This window comes from Phaethon lepturus, unplaced genomic scaffold (assembly GCF_000687285.1).
Source record: "Phaethon lepturus isolate BGI_N335 unplaced genomic scaffold, ASM68728v1 scaffold26954, whole genome shotgun sequence".
NCBI classification, from domain to species: Eukaryota; Metazoa; Chordata; class Aves; order Phaethontiformes; family Phaethontidae; genus Phaethon; species Phaethon lepturus.
This window is the reverse complement of record NW_010533002.1, coordinates 53,939-81,557: the sequence shown is the minus strand read 5'-3', so window position 1 is coordinate 81,557 and position 27,619 is coordinate 53,939. Positions and strand designations below refer to the sequence as shown.

Sequence of the window (27,619 nt, the reverse complement as noted above, 5' to 3'; positions counted from 1 at the left end):
TGGGCGCGGCGGCTCCGGGAGCCCTGGCCAGTGCCAGGGAACTGCCTGCTGACACGGTGGGGGTGGCTTACCGCGTCTCCAGCTGCTTAATTGCATTAGGCAGAGATAAAAAATGCACTGTGTGCTTGCTCAGTACTGCTTCCTCGGGTAAGCGGGGCCGGTGGTTGCCATGGGGGTTTTGAAATGGTAAATAAATAGATGAGCTGTGTTACTGGGCGTTAGAAAAAGCAGGCCCTGAGTAATCTGCTGTATTTGCGAGTATTTGGTGAATGCCATCGAATAGATTTGAGATTGTTTGTTCTGAAGTGATGGTACACAGTATTTTCTAAATTTTTTCTTTTTATTTGGGGTATCATAGAATCATTTCGGTTGGAAAAGACGTTTAAAGTCATCGAGTCTAACCAGTAGCCTCCTAAACCCAAGTCCTCGGTCTCAGAGCTGTGCCACATGCCTCCTGCAGGCAGGTTATTTCTTGCATGAGCTGGGGTAGAATCATGAGGAGATGGAGGCAGCAGAATAAGAAGTGTCTTTTATACAGTGTAAGGGATCTTGGTAGCAAAGCAACTAAAGTGTGTGTATGTGTTCACAGAGCTCCCTTTGGCCAAGCAGGGAAATTTGGTGGCAAAATGTGTAAGTTTTTTCAGGCAGCTGCTTAGAAGAGTGCTGAAGTCAGATGTCACTTGAAATTGAGTGCTTGAGCCCTTTGCTTAATTGATGTCTTTGGGGAGTTGGGTTAATGTAGATGGTAAAAGGAAGCCTTATGCAAGTTTGAAAGGGAGATTTTTGTTTGAAGAGGTTCAGTTTTTCCTGGCTTCAGCCAGTGTGCCTGATTCTCCCTGGAGTTGTCCTCCGCTTTGGGAACGGAAAGAGGGAGCGTCTTTTTCTGAAAGTCTGCAAGGAGCTCGTTGGACCTTCTTGCATCTATTTTCATGTTGTTACATGTCTCATAGACTTGCCTCTAGTAGCTGACTCTTGCCTGCTGTGCTCTTAGTCTGTTTTTCTTTGTGTGTATGCGATGCATGGTGTGAAGTTTGGTCATGTCTTCTGTCTTAAAATTTTTCAAATCCCTAGCCCGTCCCAGTTTGCATATCTCCTTGGTGGCCTATCTCCTGGAGCTGATGGAGCCTGGACTTTGCTTTCCCAAGAAAGCCTGCTTTTTTTAAAGGGTGGGGTTTTGTTGTTCTTTGATAGTGGGAATGTTTCCTAACAGTGTCTGAAAAACGTCAAGTTGTGTGTGGCTGAGCAGCCATCCGTGTATGAGGAGGTGTGACATGGCATAGTTTAGCTTTATTTATTTACATATTTTTCCTCTGTGCTTGTGGGATAGCCTGCGTCCTCTACATGCGTATTTTGGGGGCGTTGACCTGACTAGAGGCTTAGATCTGTGAAAGCAAATGAGAAGGCATTACGTTTCTCTTCTTAGAATAATCACGCTCACAGATCTATATTTGGAACTAGTTCTTTTAATACCAGCAGTAAGATAAACCGGTGGCTCACATGTACCTTAATCTGTAGTGTTGTCTGACTCCTGAATGATAACTGCAAGCCGCATTCCACACAGTTTCATTTCGGCTAATGATGTGGTATGTCCTGTTGTTTGTAGTCGGAAACGCGTTTCTTGACATGAATAATAGCACAGAAAGTTAGAAAGGAGCCAGCGTGGAAAAAAGTAGAACAATGTATGCGAAGACGCTGCGGCAAATTAGGAACAGAAAGACTACAACGTTGACTTTTTAAAGAAAAGTCTGTCTGCTTGTCAGTTTATAAACTCAACGCTTTGCAATTTCATCATGTGAACTCCACCCTCTTAACTCAAACCATTAGCAATACAAGATCCATTATAGAAAACTGATGCAAGAGCAAAGGCCTTTTCTTAACTATTAGAGGTTAAATAATTATTTACTGTTTGGACTCTGTTGTTAGCATATTATCATATTCTCCTGCCCCTCCAGCCCTTTCATTTAGTTACCCTGTTGTTGAGATGGCTGACTGGCTGATAGGGGATTTGTGTGGGGTTTTTTGTGGTGGTTTTTTTTTTTTTTTACTTACATGAGAGAGGGTAACAGCTGAAGTGAAACCTTAAATAAAATGGAAACAAGCAGTACATAAAATCTGAGCATTTGTAGAGTTGGATATATTTATGAGACAGTATTACATATCTCCAATGAAGTATTCTCTCGTTTGTTTAGCAAGTACTAAAGCTGAGGTTCCAGAGAGACTTGGGTTATATTTAGCCTAATCGCAAGGCAACACCTTCATAAAGTAGGTAATGAAGTCTGATAAAACCTTGAGTGCATCTCTTAGGAGCTGCCTGCAGACTGGCTGAGGGCAGGTCACTGACTCTGACGCTGCCCTGCTTAGGTGGCTTTTGTCAAGTTACGGGATTGCTTTGTGCCTCAGTTTTCCCATCTGTAAACAGGCGGCAGCGATCCTGCCTTCTACTTGTAAGTACTTGGGGTCTGTTGCTCCAGGGTGTTACGTGTGAGCTAGTGATGTCCTGTTGCGATAGCGGCATCTTACACATGGTGTATCATTTGCACAACGCTTCACGCGGTTTGATCTGCCCTTGTTTCTCCTCTTTGTCTTTTCCTCTGGCATTTTAAATTTAGAATCAGTCTCAAAGGGCTTTTTTCTTTTCCTGTTTTTTCCCATTACTTTTTTCGTGTCATGTAGAATAACTTTCCTCTGTGGTTTTTTTTCTGTTCCTCCATGTTGTTTTCCTTCATATCCTGCATGTTCTTTCTGGCGGTCCTTTCTTTTGTTCACCCGTGCCTTCCTGTTTCTGTTCCCGTCTATCTTCAGAGCAGCATTTTCTCTCCCCTCCATCCGCTGGGATTTCCTTTTCACCTGACTCATCCCCTCTCGGTACATCCCCGCTCAGTCACGCTCTCCTTGCGCTTCTGTTCCAGGAAACCCAGCCAGCAGGGAAGGGGACCGCCTGCTCGTCCCCTCTCGGGGGAGACCCGCTGAAGTCATGGCTCCCTCCCCGCTCGCCTACTGCATCCTGCTGCATCAGACAAGGCAGGGTGCTTTGGGCAAAGACTGTGTGGAGGCATCGAAGAGCCTGTTATTCCCTGCTCCCCTTTCTCCATGCCTGGATTTTGCAGCGGGGCCGTGAGGTTTCCTGCTTCCTCCCACGTGCTGGGGAAGCGGCGAGAGGCCATCGGCCCCTTGCCGCTTCCCCAGCACGTGGGAGGAAGCAGGAAACCTCCTGGCCCCGCTGCAAAAACCCCGGGACCGGGTGCTGTCGTCTCCGAAGCCGTTGCGCCGGAGCAGCCGGTTGCTGCAGGGAGGAGCGGCTGCGGGGGCGGCAGGCAGCAGAGTCAGAACAGATGCAGAGACGGGCAGGGAAATGAGATGGTTGACTCGAGGCAAGGTGAACAATTTCAGAACAGGAAGGGGGGGAGCGATTTCACGTCTGCAGTCGGTTTCCACTTTAGCGTCCTTGGTGTAATTACCACCATGCTAGCTAGTCCTGCAGGCAGAAAGAGAGGATCTGCGTGGTAAGCTGTATGTCTAAGATATAATCGTGCTCCTGTACTTTGAGCTTCTGTGGTAAACACTCTTGCTCAAGTACAATGAGGGAAAGGAAGAATGTATGGTGTAGTTCCCTTTTTTAGCTGGTTTTCCACCAACGGCACAAAGGAAAGACTACAAAACACAAAATCCTCCTTTCTTGTATAATCAGTAATTGTTATTCTGTTTTAACTTGCTTTGATGGAAGAATTATGTCAGTGTTTATACAGTCCTGGGGGTTTGATATGCTGAGATTTTTTTTTTATTGGTTAATTTTATTTTCTTTCTCTTTTTTCCAATAGACATTCAAGCCCTTGGTTGGAAAAAGTGTATACAATTCAATTACTGCAGTAGAATTCCTTGTGGACAAACAGTTGGATTTTATAACTGAAGATAGTGCCTTTCAGCCCTATCAGGTAAGAAATTTGGTTAGTGTATAAGTACTAGTTAAAACCCATGTTGTTTATTATTTTTAAGCACATTTTACAGTCAACTTCTGCTACAGGAATGATTTCCTATTGCTTATTGGCAGACATTGTTGCTCACTTTGTGAAAGGTTATATCAGATACTGTATCTGATTCTAGTGAATGTGATATGTTAAGGAGAAATATGCAACTAATATTATTGAACCGTCTTTAAGTAAAATATGTGACCCCTTTAAAGGCTAATCAATACCATTAACTGCAGAGCAGATAAAAGATAGTATCCATCCTTGGCTGAGGCTGGGCTTTCCTTTCTAGGTCTTTGTGTTACTACAGTGATACCTGACTTACAGTTTTTTTGAGAATGAATAGCAGAAAATGTTATTGTTTTAAAAAGAAAAAAAAACACTTTCCCTTGCTGTTATTTCTAAGCCTGCTAAAATTTCCAGTATCCTTGATTTTAATGCCTTCTTCATTAATTAGAAACACATTAAATATAATGTGTGTGTATTTAAAGAACAAGAGAAACAATGAACACCCCCCCCCCCCCCCCCCGGGGCACCACCCCCCCCCCCCCCAAGATCTGAAAATCTCTTCTCTCTATGACAAATAGAAGAACATTTGATACTTCAACTTGTGCTGAACTGATTGCAATTAGAATAGCCATAGATTCTTTCTTACAGCTGGGATGGTACACTGCAGTGATACAGAAATAGTACTTTGAGACTTGGAATAACAGATGGCCCTGAATAAATGATATGTAATTTTGTCCTGACACCCCTTCTTCCCTCCTCCCTCACCAAGGCGCTTTTTTTTCCCCAATACCAAACATAGAGCTAGAAAAAGAGAAGCAACTGAGAGAGAATCCTGCGGAAAGGAGAGGGAGGTTCAGTTCGTGGAAGGGCTGGTGCTTTTGTGTGTCTGTGGTGGGGAAGCCAAACGAGTTCAACGCTTCTCGTCAGGATGAGGTTACATGTTATGACTCGAGCTGCTCAAACAGCTTGGATCTGCTGCAAAGGACAATTCCCACTATCAGACCCCACACTAGCGCCTTCAGCCTTCTAAACCAGTGCAACCTTGATTTTGAAAAACAGGAGAGGGGGCGGGGGGAAGCCTGTGATGTTAGTGAGCTGAGCTGGATTAGCCCAGGGTGCAGTGAGTGCTGTGGCTTCCTCTAGGGAGGGGGTAACGATGATGCAACGCAGAGTGGGATATCCTCCTTTGGCAGCAGCGACCTCTTAAATCAGCTGAGCCAGGAAGCGTAAATTCACCCTCGGAGTCCAGCCGCAATCTTCCAGATTCATTTTACAAAGCAGATACTTGGGCTAGCGTCTGTCCTTTGCCTGAGATCTATCAAGATCATGTCTCTGATAACGCTCATTCCAGTAACAGTAATGAATCTCCTTTTGGCAATGGATCATTTCTTACAAGATGAGCTGAGCAAAACAAATTGAATATATGAGAAGCACTCCCTTTTGCAAAACAATCCTATTGCCAAGCCTGGCTGGCAGTAACATAGCGATGCTATATACATTTTAGGTCCTTCACTTCAAGGAGCGTTTACTGGTACAGTATTAGACACAGAAGCACCTTAACTTGGGAAGGTGCATGCAAATGGAAGGTGTAATTTTTGAAAATGTGTCATACGAACAGCTGGCTTTATAATATCTTGGTAAATAATACTGTAACTAACAGCATTAGCAACTTCAGTTTTAAAAGAGGTGTTGACCAAAAACTGGTGCAGAGCAGTAGCTTGTGAAAAATAGTTCCAGCTATAAGCTTGGTCTCCCTAACTCTTGGCCTCTGTTCTTGACACGTAGAGGGCAACTCTGGGGGAGAGGTCAGGTTGTTTCTCATGGAGAAAGCAGCGACCTATTAAAGCCTGAGATGGAGGCTGCTGATCTGTATCAATCATAAGTAGTTTGGTGACGAGATACCTAAATTGTCTGTCTGTTTTAACGTTACAAGAAGGTTGCTGATGGAGATTCCTTTTTACTGAGGCATCCAGAATTAGCATTGTAACTGTATATTGCTCAGATACCCAATGTAAAAACATAAAGTAACATTGAGCTCACTGATGAATAGTGCAAAGATTTCTCTATTTGAATGATTAGAAGTTGTTTTAGAAATTACTTTCATAGGCATGTCCCTTTGCAGGGCTAGCAATGAGACATTGCGAAGTTTTATGAGTTAATTGTATAGATAAGAGCTTTATTGAATGATAATGTCTTTAAGAGAACAAAAACTATGTTTTTAAATATACTAACTTAATTATGTACCAGCAGTGTGTTAGAAATACTAACTTGATAGTTATGAAACTTTTCTTCTGAAAGATACCTGAAGTGGGAGGATTGTCTCTTTTCATTTGTTTTGCTTTTTATTTTTTGTTAACGCTGGAAATCACATTCCTACCCTTCAATCACTTAATGTAAAGTAGATTTTTTTTTTTCTGGAAGGCCTTCCTTTTCTTTGCTGTGAAAACAAGTCCTAGATAAGTCTTCGGTAAACTTCCTGTGAAAATCTGCTTTTCTGAAAAGAATTAAAAATGGCCTTTTTGCTCCCTTGTTTGTTCTGGAATACTGTTAACCTGCTTATGAGCATAAGACAGAACTGAGGAACCATTCTTTGCAGAAATGAGTTAACGTGGAGTCTTTCTAAATGTGTTTTAGTTTTTGCTTTAAGCTCTCATGGCTGTACGTTTTCAATACGAAGTCCTTGGAGACCATGGTGATCTAAACACTTTTTTTATTGCATTTTGCTGTTAGTGCCTAAAATTCCAGTACCTTTGTGCCAAAACAAACAAAGTTTGAATCTGTGTGGGAAGACTCCATTTCGCTTCAGATACAATTCTTAACTACTGAGTAATTTTTCCCATCGTTGCATATACTTGTAATACTAGTAATGGGCAGCAGACAAGCATTTGGTATGAATTCTGCTCAGATCAGTTCTGATCAAAAAATGCAGTGCTGTTTAACATAACTATTGGGCTGAAGGGCTTCATGAATAAGGTGGTGCTGTCCAGTTTGAAGGTGACAACTGCTCAAGGCAAAGAAAACAGCTCACTTGGCATCCTCTTAGTCTTGGCAGGAAAAACAAAGTTTGAGTAGGCAAAGAACTAAATTACTGTTGTTACCAGAAGTGGTTCTTCCAGAACAAGAGTAAAGAGACTTTGGCAGGACTCGCTGGGGAATTGTGAACCCTGGATTCCCATGCCATGTCTGCTCTTTGCATAAATAAACGTTTCAATTGTTAAGAGATTCAACAACCTTTGTAAGAGCTGGATGAATATTGTTATTAAAAGTAGGCTATGCGGCTGCCCTATACTAGCCTTTTTCCATTTTTTTGTGTCTTCACGGGGTTTCCTACAGCAAGTACTACACTTGTCAGTGAAACTATTCTTTACTGATAAATGTGTTAGTGATTTTTCTTTTCCCTTACTTGTGTACTGCTTTGAATCCTGCCCTTCATAACAGTTCCTTGGTATGTTCAGTGCCTTAAACACCAACCTACAACTTGTTTCCGGTGACTTTTATCTCTGTTGCTTCATAGAAGATACAAACGGTATTATTGTCTACGTAAAACTTGTGTGTGACTGAGAATGACTCATTCATTAATCTGGGATGGTCAGACCATTTAGTCATGTAGTTCTTTTTATGGTGGTGACAAGGGGATCTTGAGGAGAAAGCAGATAAAAACACTTGCCCTGGTACTTTGCTTAGCAATGATATGAAAATTATGTTCTTTTGCAGGAAGTAATAGACATAAAATTTACAACATGCATTTTCTATGTCAAACTAGTATCTGTAGGAAATGTGGTCTTGAAATGTGATGTGTAAGTCAAGTCCTTAATAATTTTCTACTTTGCATTCACAGCATATCATATATTGTTTTGTGATTAAGTAAAAATTTACAAATGTGGTAGGTTTTACGGTGGCTGTTGCTATAGATTGAAAATGAACACACTTTCAAATATGCGTGTTATTAAAATACTTTAAGCAAAACTACAGTAAGCCTACACAATTGCAAGGGTGACTTAAATAATTAGAACTGAAGTGGTTTTCTGTAATAAGAAGTTATTTCAACTATTCTGTGACAGCTATATGTCTGTTCATTATGATACACATAGTAAGTTAAGCAGCAGCAAAACTGATAATGCCTTGATTTGTTTAAGCATTGTAGTTTACTTGAAAGACTATAGATGGAGATGTGAAGCATTAAAGCTCAGCATATGGTATGTGTGACCTCATCAGAGTGGTGTTTTTGTCTGGGTGGTGTTTGGCAGTACCCGTCACGGCACTCTTGGGCTGAAGTATGTGATTCTGCTGTTACTGGCCGAAGCAGCTGGAGTCAACTGCATTATACTTTGGACAAGCAAACAAAGAATAACAAAAAGTGGTTTATATCGTGTTTTTCCATAATGAAATACACTCATGGAAAGACTGCTTTGCCCAAGCAGTCAGTGTGTTTCAGCTGTGTGTCTGGGTTGGGCAGAGCAGGGAGCATGATAGATTATCTATTTCCAAATACACACACACACATATACATATGTTTTTTGTGTGTGTGATAATCTATTTCCAAAGGATCTGTGAGCACACAGCACTGGAACAAACATGCACAGCTGAGCCAGGGCAAAGAATTCAAATTAAGTTCCTTCACAATCATTGAACTTCCTGCAAAGAGGGTATTTCACCATTCAAGGAAGGAAGTGGAAGGGTGTGCACACAGTTTTCAAAAAGTCCTCCTGCATATTGGGTTTTAAAAAAAAAAACAAAACACCCTGCTAAGAATGAATCAAACACATACTTGGGCTCTTCTCTGTGGTGGAATCTCTCTTTGAGCCACACTACTTAGTTACATCCTTCTTCAGAACAACCTTTTTTCTTTTTTCTTTTTTGACTACAAGCCTAGTTGCCTTAGTGCTTCAAAATGGTAAAGTCTGCCTCTCTGCCTCTGTGCTGAAGGTTGCAGATACAAAGATAGGGCACTGAGAAGTCCCCTGTGGGAGCTCTTTACATACCCCGTGATAGGTATGTGTACTTTGCTCTTTTTCTAAATGTGCATTGCATGCCTGAGCACTGAGAGGTCAAATGTCTTAACACACCTTAAAGATTGTTTAAGTAATAATAATAAACTTTCTCACTAATCATGAAATAGGTACCTTGGATTCAGGATGTAATACTGCACTGATCTTACTTGATCTGTTAGGAGTTCAAGTTCTGTATGCCATGAAGTAAGGCTTGAGAAAAGGGTGTTCTTTAATACTCTCCTTTTCTGTTTATTATGGGCAGACATTGGGTATTTCAGGCCTGGATGCTTTTGGGTTTTGTGACTTGTCTGCTCATAAAAGAAAGCCAGTCGTGTAGCGTGGCTTGTGTAGTAATGATGTGCACATAAAAATTCTTTAAACATCTTGAAACAGGGATAAAATAATATTTTTCTGTCAGTATTTTAAGCACCCCGTAATCATAAGTGCACTCATCTTTCAGACTGCTCTTACTTTAAACTTCAGGCTTAAAAATAGCTTCTGGAGCTGAAAATTGCTTTTCCCATAAACTTGTACCTCCACTGACCAGGCAGGCAGGAGCTTTTGGGTTGGTCCCACCCTTTGAGGTTGACAGAAGCAGCTCGGGAACTCCTGGTGCCGGCCAGCTGGCGGCCGTGGCTGTCATGTGCTTGCCTCCCGCTTTCGTTTCCTCCACGGGCAGCAGAGGCACACACAACTTTCTGCATCTTTAACTCTTCTCAGCGTCGTCTTTAAGAGCCTTGTCTCTGGTGTCTGGACCACCCATAAGCAGTCCAGCTGGCTTCTCTGGCAGCCTTGTAAAGAGCGATGGTCTAAACAGCTTGTTACCGACACATCTATGTTTAAGTGTACGCTTCCAACGTGAGGGGAAGCAAAAGGCTCCATCGAGCTAGAAGTGGGTCAGATGACTCATAGCAGTCCTCGCTCCCAGTTACACGTGTGGGGCAGAAGAGTTTCATCAGAGCGCTCGCAAGGAGAGAGGAATGAGGGAGGAGGGATTGACACGGTCCATTTGTAGAGCCAGAGGGAGATGTACGTCGTCTCTCCTAAGCCTGTATTTGTGCCTCCCTTTGAAAAAGCTGTTTCCCCGAGGGCCTTCATCTGCCTTTATTCTCAAAATAGGTGGGATAAAATTGTACCTTTCTGGTTTACCCTGATTTCTTAAGTAGTAGGAGCTTTGGTCACTTTTTTGTCTCTCTTGGCAAGGTTTGACGCAGGAGTGGAGTTCTTCCAGATCTGACAAGCCTTAAGGAAGTGAGCAGCATGGATGGGAGGCCACCAGTCAGGAGGCAGGTGGTGTAGCTGCCACAAATAGTGTGGCTCCTCCAGGTAGTAGGGTGCTCAGGTGGAACTGCTGAAGGCTGTGGGAAGGTACACAAGGAGGCAGGAGAAAGAGTTTTGAGGTCCCTGGGATAAGCTGAGGTTGCTAGAGTGGAGGTAGGTCTCAAATCTGTAAGAAAACAGGTTTCTTCCCACTGTCGCAGAGAAATTTGTTTTACTCTTCCTACAGTTCTTTTTTAATGTAGAGAGCTTGGTGTGCAGTACATTTGCTGATCAAACTTTGTTTCTTTTTAACAGTATACTACATAATTAAATATAGTTCTAAAGGTTTTGGGTTTTACTACCATTGTTTGTAACTACTGATCCCACCCTTCAATCTAGCAAACAATTCCTGACTTTTGAATTAAATTGAATTAAAATCAACTAATTCCTGTTTTTTTCCCCTGCATCCCCATCTTCTTGTGTCGGTCTGCCAGCATTACTGGGAGTAGTATTTTAGTATGCTGAGCAAGTGGGTTTAAAGCACGGTAATTTCTGTGCATCTCGCAAATTATTCTGTATTTTTCGATTTTAGTAGTGAATTTTAATCATACCGTTTAGAAATGATATCTCAACCAAAGAGGCTGAGTTTTTACCCAGTGTGAATGCTTCCCTTTTGCCATCTTCTTTTCACTAGTCCATGCCACTTTGGTATACAACAGATAAAATCAGGTTAAAACAGGTTTCAGGATGCATAAGACTTGGCAGGTGAAGTATGGTGCTTGGCAGGCTTTCTGCCCCTCCCCAGTGGTGTAGTTCAGTCTTGAATTATGTTTTTAATAGGAATTTTCTTGTCTCTCTGTGCTAGTATCTTTATCGATGGAAAAATTTTGTGAAATACATGAGCACTGTATCAATTTTAAACACTGAGTGCCTTCCCTAAGTTTACCCCATGGTGCCTATTGCAGCGATGACTGAAATGTCCCTGTTTTCTGATGAGCGATTTAATCTTTCCTCTTTGCAAGACTATTATTCATCTGTTCTATAAAAGGCATAGCCGCTGCTTTTTCCAGAGTTGCAGAGAGCTGTGGTGTTAATCCAAATATGATATACACCCCAGGTGGTCAGACCTCTTATTTATAGGGAAAATTCCTAAATTACCTTCAGCAGCTCAGAACAGAGCTCTTGGGAGGAGGGGAAAAAAGCACACGATGATAGCTGCAGTGCTTCTGATACGGTCTTGGAGCAGAAGCAGCATTTCCACATTTGCACAGGGATGGGCTGGCTGTTGTATGCCCAGCCAGATGGTTGGAGAATCTCTGGACTGTATGCCCGAGACCAGTGAAGTTTGTTCTCCTGAATGAAGTTCTGCAAGAAAATGTGCTAATTGTTTTCTCAATCCCTATGCATTGCTTCTGTGCAGTGCTGCCTTAAATTCTATTAGAAATTAACTTTGAAAAGTTCTGTGCAAATACAGTGGTACTCGTTTAAAACATGAGGGAAATGTGTTTTATTCTGAACACTTTTGTATCATAAGCATTGTTGGCCAACACTGTTATGTAGCACTATTCTGAGAAACGGGTTTTCAAACAAACCGCAGAAAACCACTTGAAAATAAAACGTTAATGTAATAGTAATTAAGTGAGCCAAATTCAGTGGAGTTTGGTCTTCAAGAACATTTTTAAGATATCTGATGTATTCCTCCCTCTAGACAAAAAAAAAAAAAAAAAAAGTTAAGATACTTCTACTGTTGGAAAGGATTTGTATTCTGTCCATAATCCTCATCAGTTCTGGGGGGAAAGGAGCTGGAAAGTTGTCTGTTCCTGGAGCTGCTATTCTGTAAATAGGACTGAGAATATTTGCAGAGGAAACTGGGTAGCTCTGTGACTGCTGGTAATCTAAGTTGGTGGTAGTTCAAATCACAGAACAGAGAGTCATTCACAGAGTTAGAAACATGCACCAGGGTATCTAGGAGGTGGTGTTGATGCTAGGAGCTGTTGTCAGTCTGCCACGTGTTGGATAGTTTTTTACAGTTTTCTTCTGAAGATTTGACTTGAGGGACCTTCGCTCTTTAACACAGTAAGCACTTGTTATCAGCAGTCTCGTCAATACGGCGGTGCTGAGTAATGCAACTGATAAAAAATTTGATGGAGGTAACTACCATGAGATAAGAGGTGAACTGTCCGGTTTGGCGTTATCTGTGGTGGCAGCATACAGCTTTCCAACTCTGCCAGTTCAAGCTGCCACAAGTAACTTCTGTTCCTGGTGCAAGGAGGATGCATCTTCTGTAAAATGGTCTGTCTCTGAGCAAGAACTGATCTCTTGTCTTGATTCTGGGGGCATTAGACTGCCTGTCTCGCAGCCCACTGGTCTAGACGACTGGTGATCAACAGAATGTACTTTCTTTTTTACTTGGACATCTCCATCCATACAGCTTATCCTTCAGCTGATAAGATCTGGGGAGTTGTTAGATACCTTGTGAAAGCTGTTCATAATTCACAGGGTGTCTGAGTCTCAGTTTAAATTTAAATATCAATGCACAACAGATTTTTCTTCGATCTACTCAGCTGCTCTCCTTGTTGGCATCAACTTCACTCTGCTAATTGCTTGCTTCAGAGATATGTCTGCACTTTGAGGTTTCTTTTCCCTTAGTGGCATTGAGGTGCTTGGTAAGCGACTGAAAGGCTTGTTCCTGTATCACCACATGAGTTGGGAGTTACTGGCTGAATGGGTTAGGACCGGTACTTCCTCCCTGTTTCTCTTAGGAGTAGGTAAAATGCAAAATTAGGACAGAGTTGCCTGTTGCTGGGATGGTGGTGATAAATGTATGGAGCCTGCAGTGAGGAAGGGGAAGAAAATGTGATTCAGTGGAAAAGGAAAGAAAATGAGGGAGGAGATGGACATGGAGCAGTGCTGTTCACTTGACCTTTCATTCATTTGTGCATGGAGAAGAACATAGGTAATGCAAACAGTCACCGCAGCGCTGTAAGTGGAGGCTGACAGCCCACCAGGTTTGTGGATAGCAGCCGCTTGTTTGGGGAGGTCTTTAGGTCGGATGCTAAAAGATACATCTGTCACTCCAGGAGATTTTGCTTTTCTGACCCAGATTGTCCCAGCTGCTCAAAGAGAGGGTGACATAACCCGTGAGCATAAGGGTCATCTATTTTTTTTTTAATCTCTATTTTCAAATGCAAAACTACTGCGGAAGTCACTAGAGCATTTTTTAGGTGGTTTTGTGACAATACCTGCCTGGCTCAGGTTTGGTTTTGCTTATCCATTGGTGGCTGCTTGCTTCCCTGCTGCATGCTTGTTCTGTATGCTGCTCTCATTTCAATTCTGTCTTTCCATACTAGATTCTCATCTACAGGTACAGGAATAACAAGCTGACTTGTAAAAAGCAAGTTTTTCAGCATGCCCATTTCACCTGAGGCATTGGTAGTCTTATAGGAAGGCAAATATCTGTGTTTATTTTTGTGTTTGTGAGTTAAAACTAGGGAGAATATTAGACTATGAGTCAGATTTTTTTTTTTGTCCTGTATATTTATGTTCCTAACTTTTCATATATTTTCTATAGGGTAATCTTTTGTACTTTTAATAAATATTTTGTGGTATTTTTAGGGGTGTGAGTTATTCTTCCAGAACTGAACTAATCGGTGCAATGATGCTTCTTCAAGCTTGAGATCATGACGTGGAGAAGTGTGCGCAGCCCTGCTCCCCTAATTCTTAAACCTGATAATTAAAATTTTAAAATTGGTGTCAGCTCTTTAATTATTGAACAGGTGAAATGAGGAAGGAAATAGGAGTGTGTGGAGAGGAGTATTAGGCATAAGGAAGAGTGGGGAGCAAAAGAAAATTGTTGATAGTTTTTCCTGAGAGATGTTAAGTTTAGTGGCAGTTGGAAAATTGCTAAATTTTTAGTCCTCCTCTCTTTTTCTCTGTAATTTTAAGTTTCTACTTATAGAAACATAGTTGTTGCTGTTAGACACTAAAAATAACCCCTAATCTTAAATGTTTGTGGTCCGAAATATCTATAAACATTTGTCCTTGTTGGAACAATGCATTCAGAGCCTGTTGTTGGGAACGGCTTGGTTATCCCTGCTCTCTCCCCTGGCCTCTGCACGTAGGGAGAGCATCACGGCTCATCCCTGCCTTTTCCCATGCGGCGTGCCTCTGTGCACGTGTGAGCAGGGCTGACCTCAGCTCGACTTTGTTTCTGGTTTAGGGGTCAGGGTTGTGCCTTCAAGCTTGACTTAACTGGTTCAGATGTAGCCCAGCAGCTGCCGGGTTTGAATGAGGTAAATTGTGACCGTGCGCTCAGAACGGCAGAAAATAGGTCAAGTGTGGGTTGGGTTTACATAGAAAGCGCTAGCGTCGCCTGGTAAGCCTAAGCCTCTTCTCTTTGCTCAGACAAAGCCGTTTAAGGTAAACTGGGAAGTTAACCATCTCCTCAGAAAACTTTCTATCCTTCCGTAGCTCTGGTGTTCTGACTAGCGTTGCCCTTCGTGAGAAGCCTGGAGCGGGAGGGAGGTTGCCCTAGTTGCAGGGGCACGCGGTGGGTCGGGTCGATGCGCTCCCTCCGGAGCGGTCCCCTCCGGAGCGGCGTTTCTGTGCTGGCTGGTGTGGAGTGGCACAGCCCTGCAGCCTTCGGTGCCGCTCTGGCCCCCTGCCCGCCGGCTGCGGTGGCGTGGCAGCTGGAGTAGCCTTTCACTTGTCAGGAATAAGGAATATACTATTTACCAGTGGTTTATGCATGCATACGTATCTAGAAAGATGGGTGAAGCAACGGAAGATCTGTATATTTTAGTCTCAGCTAAATTTGGTGATTTCCCTGTAGGGTTTTGATGTGGTCGGTATGGCCTCAGCAGCACTTGCCTGGTGATACCCTTGGGGGTGTCAGTTGCTGCTGTTTTTTCTGAGTTTTTGTTAGATTCTCATCTTTTGCCACTGGGAAAAAAAGTCTTTTAGTATGGCAGAGGGATACTACCAGTTAATAGCTGCGGATGTTGTTAAGATCTTTGGTATTCTGCCTATCGCGATTTTATGTCACTGTTGTTTGGGTTTTTTTCCCTTACTCTGATGTCAGGCAGGACAATACTAAGATTGAACGCCTGTTAAAAAGTTATAGTTGGTGAAGGAGATTACAGATCAGTGATGTAATCAGATATCAGGTGACACAATCAGTAAAGATAAAAGAGGAAGGAAAAAGAAAAGGCTAGTTATCAAGGGATGAAAATAAGGAGAGAATGTTTTTACAGGAGAAAATCATCTTCTAGAAGATGGCATTAGAGGACTAGTATAAATTCTCAGCAGTCTAGATTTTAAAAACAATACTTTCTGCTGCCACTGCTCTCTGAAGACTGTTGGGGCAGTTGGTAGGCAGGTGTTGACTTACGTTGCTCCTTGTTTTTCAGACTGCCGTTTCCAAATGGAATCTCTATGCAGCTGAAGTTCCATGCAATTGTAAAAATGATGTGTGCAAAAAGGGGTGGTGGGGGGGAAAGGATGAGAGGCTCATTTTATAGAAACTGATTTTAAGATACTCACTCATGAAACAAGAAAACTGAAGGTTCAAGCTTTTGACACTTTGATCTCTGAATTTTTCCATTTGTACTGTTTGAATTTCAATGTGGTCCCTCTACCATTAAAGTACTAACATGCTTATTTCTGTGTGCTGTGCATACTGTGTAAGCATTGTAAACAGGATTCTGAAGTTGGTTATGTACTAGTTTTCATTTAATTCATGTCCTAAATTATCAGAAAACCTCTAAGCAGCCAGAGGAAGCTATAGTTAATTAAGCCACAGATGGTGAGGACTAATGTGGTATTGACCTTTGCAAGGACTGCAAAATCTACTTAGTCTTTCTCTGTAAAACACTAGCTGAAATGAGTTCCTACTGATATTAAAAAGATGTGCTTGATGCATTGAAGCCAAATGCAGAGACACCATGGCCAAGGAAGGCGCTTTCCCAAATAAGCATTTGCAGGTTCTGATGCATGGCATGTATTGAAGTTTGGTCTTCAGGGCTCCGATTTAAGCCTTGCTAGTGCCAAAAGCCACTGTTTTTTCAGGACTGGTTTTCCTGGAATGCATATTGTCAGTTCTCCTCTTCTTCACTGAAAATGGAGAGTTGAAAGCTGACTGGAGTTTATATACCCTCCTATAAGCAGCATGCAGCCTGTGTGACAGGGGATAGGGGCATTAGCTACTTGAATCCACTTTTTAGTTGTTGCCTTGTGCTCTAGGATTTAATTTCTCAATTTAATGAACTCGTTTCTGCCTCTCAAGTTTGTGAAGAATGACTTGGAGAAGTATTTCAAAGTGCTGAGGAAACATCTTGCTTCAATAGTGCAAGTCTTGTTGGGAATCTGTGGAAATGTGCAGGCGTTCCAACCACAGACACGCCCAAAACAGAAAAGGAGCTTGTGGTCATTTGAGCCTTTCGGAAGGCACTTTATATGGTCTTTGGGCAATGTGCAGGTTCGGCTCATCCAGGAACGACTCTCAGTATTTTGTTTGTGGATGGGGCTTGAGTAGGAGAATTCTGTATATATTTGGATTTTGACTTGGTTTTCCGTGGGTATTGTCTTTGAAATTCCTGTTTGATTCATGACTTAAAGGGAATTTAGAAGTATTACAAGTGATCTGCACTTGTTCACCTGTGTCTTTGAATGATAATTTGTGTTTGTTCAAATAAGCTCTCTGAAAATGCTTCTCTGAACAAAGATTTCTACTTGCTGGTTAGAGCAGTGTGGTATTCTAACCTGATGGTGTGGTCTGTTGTTTCCAACCTGTTCCATCATTTTGGATAGTTAAGGAGAAAGCCCACCAGAAGTGAATTCCTCTCTTGGTCTGGAAAGAAAGAGGAATAGCAGCAAAGATCTAAAAAATCTGACATAGACTGGCAAGCTTCTGATAGTCACGTTGCTTCATGTGACTGTCTTCCAGAAGGGCAGGAAGGCTTATCTTGACTGCATCTTTCTAGCCCATATGCCCTTTGTCGTCTTCCCAGTATTGCGTATCATCATTTGTGGAACAAGGGGCACTACTGTATGAAGTACATAAGGACCTTCCTACAGTACATTTAAAGAAAATTGCAGTCCCGTTTATTTGATTTGCATTTCAGACTAGGGTTTCAGACTAGCATTAACAACCTCCTGGAGGAGGTATTCCAGGACTTGTGGAAAAACTAGTCTAGGAGAGGGTACGGCACTTACTTTTGTAAGTGAAACTACTTTCAAATGAGGAAAAATCTGAAGGAAAATCCTACAGGGCATTTAAGTCTTCTGTGGGTTAGTCTGTCAATCTTGCTACTTCAACCAAGAAGGAGGGGAAGACTGAAGGTCTTAATTGCCAAGGTTCAAATCTGTAGACAGAGTTGTTGTTTCTTGAGCAATATAAATACAGGGTAAGGGGCAAGAGTGGGCACTGCAGAGTCATCTGCCCGTCTTCAGTACTAAGACAGGGAAGAGACTGCAAGTCATCACCTTTGCTTGTTGCCTTGTCTCCTTTTTGCCAAAGTTTGCGGTGTGCACTAAAACAGTGTGCTTAAGGCCATCACCTTATAGTGTTAACATATTATGCAGTTAATTTCCTGGTTTTTAGATGGTCAGATTTAAGATTAATGGTGGAAAAAGGTCAGTCATGGCACATACTTCAAGTAGATAAATGTAATACGTACACAAAAGAACAGAATTTTTGAGTTTGCAGGAACTTTTTGTTCTTGGTATCGATACTGAGCTTCAGTTGTCAACTTACAATTTTGATTTGCTGTGCTGATTTCTGTTGACCAATATATTGCATGTTCATGTCTTGAAGCAAAACACTCTTTTTTTTTTTGCAGTGATTGGTGGTATGTTAAATGTGTTATTATGTGTATGTATTTAGAAACCCTGGATTCTTTTTTATAATCCTAGTCAGACCTGTGTGTAGTTTGTGCAATGGATCTTTGAACTGACTTGCGCCTTTTGTAGCTCATGTTTGAGATGAGCTCATCTTTCTCAAAGAGTGAGGAAAGAAGCACAAAACGGACTTTGTGGTCTCCTTTTCTAAGTGTTCACGCCAAGCACTCTCAATAGCATACTTGCAACCAACAAAAAAAGGTTCAAATGCACTGTCTGTAGGATCACCAGTATCTTCAGTGTCAAGTTTAAAGAAGGCAAAAATGCTTAGGAAGAATGTGAAATCTAAAAAAAGAAAAGCAGCAGTGTGTGTTGCCTTCAGAAACAAGTCAAAAGTGGCTCAAGATGACATAGAGACTCCAAAACTTTCCCTAAAGAACTCACTGAAGTAGAATAACATTAAGACTAACAGGTCTGACTTCATGGTACCTAATCAATGTGTATCATCTTCAGAGGAAAGTAACAATTTTCATAGATGGGACTGAAGGAATTATTCAAAATGTACAATATTATTTACTGCATTTTTAAGTCAGCCAGACTTCCAGTGTTGCAGTGCCTCAGTCTGTTGCTCAGATCTAATACTTCTGGATCTGAGAGGGGAGATTTTTGGTACAGGAATCTCTTGCAGCTGCTGTGAAAGAACAGTGCATGGGAAGGAGGACAGGTGAATGATCATCACAGAGCTCCAGTTCCAAGGTCTGTTTCCCCTGGCAAACCATTCCTTCTTTCCAGTGGTTGTGTTGCTTCTGTATGTAGAATCAATGCAAAAATGGATTTGCACAGGAAAGTAGAACAGCTAATACCCTTTTTAGATAGCCTTGGGAGAGGAATTGTTTTCCTAGTCTGCCATCCTTGAATAGATTTTAGTGTTGACCCTCTTGTGCCTGATAATACTAGCAACATACTTGCCTGGTGGTAGAGGTCCTCTTGATCTTCCCCTTCACTTCTACTTCATTCCACTTTACGTGTATTAAAACAATGATCTTGACCGTTCCTTTTGGATCTGCGGCCATATCCTTTTTAAAAGCATAAGGAGAGAGAGTAATTTTCTCTAGTAACTGAAACATTGATGCATTCTCCATAACGGAGCACAGCAAATCTTCCAAGTGTCAGGAAGTGAATTTTGAATTTGAAATAGACATCCTGTGATCAGTGGGTGAGCAGGAATAATCTCATCCAGATGAATAGAGAGAAATTGCTCATGTCACTTGAGGGCCTGGCAGCAATGCACGATTCCCTGAGTGTTACTTGTATCTTTATATTCTGTGGCTGGAGCTCTTCATAATAAATTGTGAAACATCAAGGAACTTGTTGGAGATCAAGGAAAGAAATTGCTTGATCTCAGCTGCAGTACTGATAAAACATTTTACATTTTGTATGTGGAGAATCGCTCTGATTATTTTAGCTGTCTGAAGTTCTTTCGGCACAAATGTATGTTCCTGCAGTTCACAGATTGCCAAGATTGTCTTCTGCACGAGGAGTCGCCAGGCTATGCTGCAGCTTTTTTTCTCTGCCACAGCCTCAAAGGCAGGAATAGCAAGTTTTCTCTGAAATAAAGCAAAATAGGTATTGTAAAAGTCTAGAGATGATGACTTAAGCCATGCTTTCAAGGATTCAAACCAGATTTTGTGCCTAGTTTTTCCTTGTTAGGAGGACAGTGCCACCAAATATGTCTTAATTTCACAGATGATGTCCTGCTCAAATAGTGAAACAGAATCTCTTCTAGGAGAACTGAATACAACAAAAATAAAAATTACAGTATGTGATATTTGAAATTACCTACATAACAAGAGCCTACATATTTGAAAATCAGTAATGGTGTTTCTCTCAGAATGTTTGTTTCTCTTAAAATACATCTCTCTCTCATGCATTATCTTTATGGTTTTTATATCTATGTTTATGCTCACTATGTCCATATTAAATTTTACAGATATGGAAAACAGATATTTTTTTTAAAATTCATTTAATCATTATTTAAACAGTTCTTTCTGCATACCTGTAAACATTGAAGTCTTTAGAGGGCAATTTTAGCTTGTAGTAAGACAGTATTTATGAAAGTGTGATCCTATTAATAGCTTACAAGTCTGGCCACATGTGGGATCTGACATACCATGTTCCCATGGAATAACTTCTAGCACTATGTTACGCTTTTAAGTTTTTTCTAAAAATAACACGGGGATTTTTAGGCAATCGGTAAAACTAGCATCAAACTACTTAATATTGTACTCTAAAATACATCTAGGAATAAACAGAAATGTTACAAGTAAACATAACATATGGTTCTTTTTTTAATCTCTACTTTAGGACGACGTAGACAGTCTAAACCCAGTTCTCAGGGATAACCCGCAGTTACATGAGGAGGTAAAAGCCTGGGTAAAGGAACAAAAGGTTCAGGAGATTTTTATGCAAGGTAATTATGTGGGAAATTGTGTTATTTTTATTCTGTGTTAGCTAGCTTAAGGCCATTAGTTGTGTGGGGCTCATCCCATAGCATTTGTGATGTAACGGAGAATATATTTCTAACTTGGAAGTTTTTTTTTTTTTGAAGTATTTGTTAATTCCAGAAAACAAGACTATGTGAGAAGCTGTGCATGACTACTTCAGACTGTCTTAACTTGTTTGATGTCTTAGTGATTACAGCAAAAGCTGAATATCATTAGTCTGAACGTAGATATTTTGTAAAATTTGTTGTGAAAATAAGTGTGTATGAATGGCAACCACACACCTTTTAGCATGTATAAAACTGTTCTGTGCTCTTCTAGTGTTGCTATTACGTATGATAACTTCTCCGGTATCTGTCTGTGCTTGTAGTTCTTCACAGTTCTGTCAGAGATGAAGAATACTTTCAGGTCCCCATCCCACACCCTCGCCCCCAACTGAAAAGTGCCTTTCAAATCAGTTAGAGTTTTGTAACTCAACTCTAATGCTGGAAGGCTGCAGTATACGTCATTTTTACACTGTAGATACAAGTTACGTGAAAACTTGTGTGAATTAGGATAAATTATTTTGGCTCAGTCTTGCTGATGATAAAAATATTACATGCATTTTCAGTATATTCATTAACTGACAGGCAGCTCTGCAGAAGCATTTGTAGCAATGCGAGGCAGAAACTAACCTCTGTGGGTCTGGATTAAAGTCCCCAGGCAAGCAGTAAAGCAATTTGAGGACAAAAATGCATAAGCAGTCATTCTGTAAATGAAGATGGGGAGGGGAGCAGTAAATAATCTGATATTATAAGGATGGTGCTGAGGTTTGCTCGCTGTCTGGTTGCTTTGATAAAACTAAGATTAGAAGACCAAAGGAATATGGTAAGTATAATATTGGAGATACAGTAAAATTGTGTCTTTTCTTTTGTGGAGTTCTTAATTTGACTAGATGTGATTATTCTTACGGGCCACAGAGAAAGGAGGCTGGAAAAAGCAGTGCATGGAATTGTATAGGTAGTAAGTTGGTATGTCAGTGTTAGTCATCTTAGATTTTATCTTAATACTTTGAGATGCAACATGAGTTAATAGTCTGTTCATGAAATTTGCAGCCAAAACTGGATTGAGAGGTGACGTGAAATCAAATTAGGGCTATATGAAAAGAAAACTAAAATGGAGCTTGTTTATTGTATTTCATTAGAGCAACAATAATAAGGCAATTATAAGGGCCTCTGTGTACACTGGTACAGAATCAATACTTGAGCAAAGCCCCAGCAACACTGAAAAAGCCATCTAAATGAAACTGCCAGCCCATCATCCCCACAACTCATTTACGTCCCGTCATTCCAGGAACTGTATTTTTGTCTATATATATAATCTCTCAAACAGACGTTTGGATGCTTAGAAATGCACAAACGAGGAGTGTTTTAGATGATGAGACGAATCTAATCCAAATGTCCTTGCAGACTAGCTCTTCTCATCTAAGGAAAGGTTGCAGTTAAAATCCACTTGCTCACCTGATGTGACGCGGTGTGGTCCGAGGAGAGACGCGTTTCCTCGGGCAGTGACGTGCCATCCACCGCGAGGGCCTTTGCAGTGCCACCACCTCAGCCCCATGGGACAGTGGTCGGCCAGCAGAGCCTGCTGTCACGTTCTCCTGGGGCATAATCTGCTCCTGGTCACGGGGACACTGTGTTTGGCACAAACCTTTCCATGGCTTATGGACAGCCGTCTAGCAGTGCTAGCTGCTGTAATCTAGTCGTGTTATCCTTTTCTCCTCCCCTCCCTTCTCTGGTTTTCTTCACCTTCTCCATTATTACCATTTTCCTATTGCCTGCAATGTAAGCAGCATTTTCAGTTCTACCTTGTCTAGACGCATTTATTAAGGTTGTTATCATATTCTCTTACGTCATCCTCTACAGCATATTTTTAGGATCCAGCCTTTTCCTTGTCTGTGATGCTAGAGCCATGATCTTAGTAGAAAGCTTAGTATTTTCTACGTTGACTATCATTGTTAAAATGCAATGTGTCTAAAGAAAGACAAGGGTCAGAGAAAAACATTAAAATTGGGTTCCAAATATTGTAAAAGGAACATGCCAATTTGAGGAGGGGGAATTTTAGTCAAAACGGGTCCAATTATTTGCAAGAATGAGACTAAAGAAAGAAAATGGGCCCTTATGACCTTTTCTTTGGGCAGCAGTCACAGCAGCATGCTTTGCAGTAGAGAGTATAGGTTTTAGCAGAAAAGCAGTTTATTTCCTGTTTTAAAACAAAACACGAACTCTTCCCAAACTTGGCCAAGTTGAAGGCTTTTGGGACAAATAAAAACAGTTCAAGGAACATAGTAAAGTGTCTTTGATTTTTAACAATTAAGATCTTTGAATTTTTTCTTCCTTTTAGATTTATTATCACTATAATCTCTGAGGCTGTGTGTGTATAATAACCCTCTTGAAACACTGACTGTGCTTCAGCCCTGAAGATATTTCCTGATATTGCTGCACAGGCTGTTTCAACAATGTGTAGCTGAGTGTGATTCAGCCAGGGACTGGAGACAAAGCCAGGCTTTTCCTGTAATGGCTGCTTGTGGCTGGGCTGGGCTGGAGCTGAGCTGTCCTGTGTCGTATGACCGCAGTATAATCTTTCCTCTCCTTCCTGACACTCCAGCAGCACGTAAGGAAAAAAACCCAAACCCACTGTTTTTAAAGGTAGATAAAGACTTTTAAAAATAGATAGGATAACAGCTGGGATGAAGGGCAGACACAGATTAGAACAAGGAGTAAGAGGAAAGAAATTGGCACCGGGTCAGCGCAAAAAAGTGTGAGAGAAGCTGGAAGCTGATGGAGAAGGGAGGATGGAGCTTGAAAGCTGAGAAGACTGGAAAAGGACTTGGAAGCCAGTGGCCTGGAATCGTAAATGCTAAAATGAGACAAGAAGCTGGGGAGAGGCTGGTTCTGGTTATGCAAGAGACTGAAAATCATTGTGCGTTTAACAGTAGGATGCAAGAGAGGAGGAGCTGGGATAGGAAAGTAGGAATGGGAAATTTGCACAAAGAGACACAGGCAAAATTCTACCGAGACTGTCTGAACAAGGCAGAGCTTTGGGACAGCCATCAAAAGTTTGAGACATGTTGGGTTGGGTCAGACAGCCAGAAGTGTGGGAGCTGAGCTGGAGGCGTTTTGCAGGGGCATATGGAGTAAGGGTTGGAGAGAAGCCATCAGGAAATGTGTCCCCACGGGAACCCCGTCTGGTCCAACACCAGGAATGTGAGACATAAGCTTGTATATTCTTCCTCTTTTTCTGCCCATACGTACCAGCGATTGGCAGTGCTGGTGCACTTCTGACCCTTGTCTGTGCAGCTGGGAATGTGCTGCTGGGGTGAGTTAACGCTGATAGCTCCGAGGGTTCAGCGGGTCTCGAGGTTTCAGTTGCGCAGCAAATGATGTGGACGTGGGTGAAAGAACGGTGCCATTGCATGGTGTTTCTGTTTCCCAGCTGTTTTAAAACCTAGATAATCACATGCAAAACGTATTTCAAAAGACCTTGCTAAGGCTCCAAAATTAAACCCTACGACCACTTGGAAATGTCTGTGTTACTGCTTTTGAACTTCTCTTGATCTCTCAAATGTTGGCATTTGAAAACAGTCCTTACGATCACATGCTTTCTTGTGCAGAGAGTATAATGGACCCAGTCATGTGAATACGGATATTTTCCTAGAGAAAGCCGTCACCTGCGAGGTCTCTGGCCTGTTTGCTGCAGATGTTTGAGCTTGCTTAATGTACTGGGCAGGGGTTGGAAAAAATTATCTTTAGGGAAGACAGGGGAATTCTGTCCTTGCCTGTGTGATTGAGCAACTGAGCAGTCTTAAATCATTTAAGTTAGGCTTTTTGTAGGTTATTGCTGACTGGTTTTGCTTCCGTTCCTGTATGCCTGACCTGGGGTTTGGGCGCAGAAGTAGCAAAACCCACAGTTTTGGGTTGGAACTGAACTCGGTGGCAGCGTTGCTTGGTCATACAAAATGCTATATAAACACTAAATGCGATGAAACTTAGGGTCATAATGATCAAGTGAGGCACTGAACATGGATAAAATTGTTGAATCTCAATTTCTGGGTCTTGATAAAGTACCTATAGTTGGTTTCATACTATCTCCCCATCCCCATAGGCTTTTGGAGGTGAATTAAACTGATCTTTGCCAAGGGACACTGTGTGGGGTTTCTTTGCAGTTGACACATCTGAAAACAGGAGCTAAAGTCTTCATAGTGTGCGTGTTTTTGAATGTTCTGCGTGGCCGTAGCAGGGAGGGGATCACTCAGCTGCCTTTCCGACTGCTGTAATGGAGAGAAACTCTGTGGTCACTTATGGGAAAGACTTGGCAGATGCAGAGCCTAACCACCAAGATGTAAATCTTCTTGCCAGCAAAGCATCTGGGCATGTGACTAGCCTGTTAAATAGCTTCTGTATAACCTGCTGCTAGCCTTTCAGATTACTTTTCTATGGTTGCTGTTTGTAGGCAGGAATTTTCCCATCATTTGTCATCACGGTTGCAGAAAGATTTAGTTAGATAAGAAAATTGTATGTTGAAAATGTTAGCATAATTGACCTTAAAGCATACTTAAATGTACCATTTGCATTTCAAAATGTCTTCCTGAATAAAAGTAAAATCCACAGGCAGCGCTGTGCCAGACTTGCCTGTAGCTTGCTTTCCGTGCCATGCGCACTATATGTTTGCTACGAAGGTTAAAAACCCAGGAAAACCCGTTTATACTTTTTTCTGCTGAATTCCTCAATGTGGTTTTTTTTTTTATTTCTTCCCCTTCTGAAGGTCCGTACTCCTTAAATGGTTATAGGGTGAGAGTGTACAGACAGGATTCTGCCACCCAGTGGTTTACTGGTATCATTACTCATCATGATCTCTTCACCCGCACTATGGTTGTTATGAATGACCAGGTGAGTTTGATATGTCATACTCGGAAAACAAGCCTCGAGTAAACTACACGTTGGGAGCATTAAAATTTTTCCATGGTACTCTGAAATACACTGAGTTGTTCAGGTCCAGCAGGGTGAGTCTGTCACTGCGCTGAAGCTGCAGCATGACTTTGCGTTGGGCTAGTAGTTAAAAACCATCCTGAAGCTGAACGTTTGTGCAATGTTATGATTAATACCAGGCCTACAGTTTTGCTTTTATTCTCCTGTTGCCATTTGACTACTGAAGTCTTTGAAGTGAAGCGATCTAGTTTTAAGAACTGGTCTTCCCTGTCAGCTCTGTTGAGAATTTCTGTTCTTGATGCTGAAATCTTTTAGCACTGCAGTAGCGATTACTTCTTCCAAGTAATTGAAATATCTATTTTCCGCAATTTATTGAATTAAGCATTTACTGCAGCCCTAATTTACATTTACTGTGGTGGTGGTGCATTTTAGTTGTATTTCTGAAGTTGATGTTACAAAAAGAATTAATACTGGCATTTTTAGTGGCAGTAATGAATTCTATTTCAGGAGACCAGAGTAATGACTCAATGTTAATACAGTGAATGACCCATCTACCTTGAAATGACTGACAAAATCATGTGTGACAATAAAAATTTAAGACTAGTCTAATGCTCAAATACATTCTTTCCCTTAATTTGCTCTAACTAATTTTCTCCAAATGTTATTTTTTTTCACTTTGTGACACATTGATTAAAGATGTAGTTAGTATTCTTTCTGAAAGATCCCTCATTAGTAACACTCTGCCAGTCTTAGAGTTCTTCTCTCCAGTCATTTTGGTACCTTTTTTCAGCAGTTTTGCTTCTGTTAGAAGCAGTATTGTAGTGTGCTTCTGCAGCATATTCTGTAGTATGTTAAATAAATTCTACAAAATATTTGTATATTGCAATTGCTACTTACGGGTTACTCTGAAGAGCTCAGTGTCTTTTAATTTCAAATTTGCAGGTCAGTGAAGGGGAAGGAAGTGGTGGGGTACTTTTTCTTTTTTAAAAAAAAAAAGTTATTTTTACAGTGATATGTAAAGACACATTTGCTCTGGTTTTACTCTATGCCCAGCCTTTGCTGAGAGTCATATGTCAGTTCTGCTTGTCAGGATGAAGTAGGTTTTTCCTGATTAGTCTTTAGCACACAAAATAGACCAGAGAACATTGATACAGAAGATGCAGATTGGGCAGTGTCTGAACATTTGCTGATTATTATTTTTTCTTTTTTTAATAATTCAGGTGTTAGAACCTCAGAATGTTGATCCTTCTATGGTTCAGATGACCTTTCTAGATGATGTTGTTCACTCTTTATTGAAAGGTGAAAATATTGGCATCACTTCACGCCGACGGTCTCGTTCCAACCAGAACAGCAACACAGTCCACGTAGATACATTTATCTTTTTACCTAAGTATTTTTGTGTATTGTGAATATTAAAAATACATGTTTGAAGTTGCTCATTAAAATTGCATTTAAGTTTATTAATGACAAAATTATTTTTAGGGTCATTATACGCGTGCGCAAGCAAATAGTCCCAGACCAGCAATGAATTCCCAAACTGCAGCACCAAAACAGAATTCTCACCAGCACCAGCAACAGAGGAATACTCGGCCAAATAAGAGGAAAGGCTCTGACAGCAGCATGCCTGATGAAGAGAAGATGAAAGAAGAAAGATACGATTATATAGGTCGAGGAGGTAAAAGCAGTTATTGGAAAAGGAGGGAGAGCTGCTTAAAACTGTATTAGACTGAAAATGTGATAGACCTTTTTTTATCTTTTACAGAAAACCCCAAAAACAAAAATAAACACTTCCTTAGTAAAAGAAGAAAACCTGAAGAGGATGAAAAAAAATTAAATATGAAGAGACTGCGGACAGACAATATCTCAGATTACTCTGAGAGCAGTGACTCGGAAATTTCAAATAAAAGATTAACAGATTCGTCCTCAGAACAAAATTCAGAAAACGAGTTAAAAAGCAAGAACACTTCAAAGATAAATGGAGAAGAAGGAAAATCCCAAACTATTGAGGCAGTGGAACAGACACTAACAGATAGGCAGTCTCCGTGGGATGAAGTACAGGAGGATAAAAAACACGAAGAGACAGAAAGACT

At 41.2% G+C, this 27,619-nt stretch overlaps 1 protein-coding gene across 1 annotated transcript in view; it reads left to right on the top strand.

The window, feature by feature from the left end:
• The first annotated feature begins 3,090 nt into the window (after positions 1-3,090).
• Positions 3,091-27,619, top strand: part of JMJD1C (jumonji domain containing 1C) — a 57,013-nt gene continuing 32,484 nt past the window's right edge. The window contains 7 exon segments of the mRNA XM_010285048.1: positions 3,091-3,450; positions 3,819-3,932; positions 20,426-20,531; positions 25,366-25,490; positions 26,750-26,893; positions 27,012-27,204; positions 27,292-27,619. The exon segment at positions 27,292-27,619 is cut by the window's right edge and continues 7 nt beyond it. Of these exon segments, the coding sequence (XP_010283350.1) occupies positions 3,091-3,450; positions 3,819-3,932; positions 20,426-20,531; positions 25,366-25,490; positions 26,750-26,893; positions 27,012-27,204; positions 27,292-27,619 (1,370 nt within the window).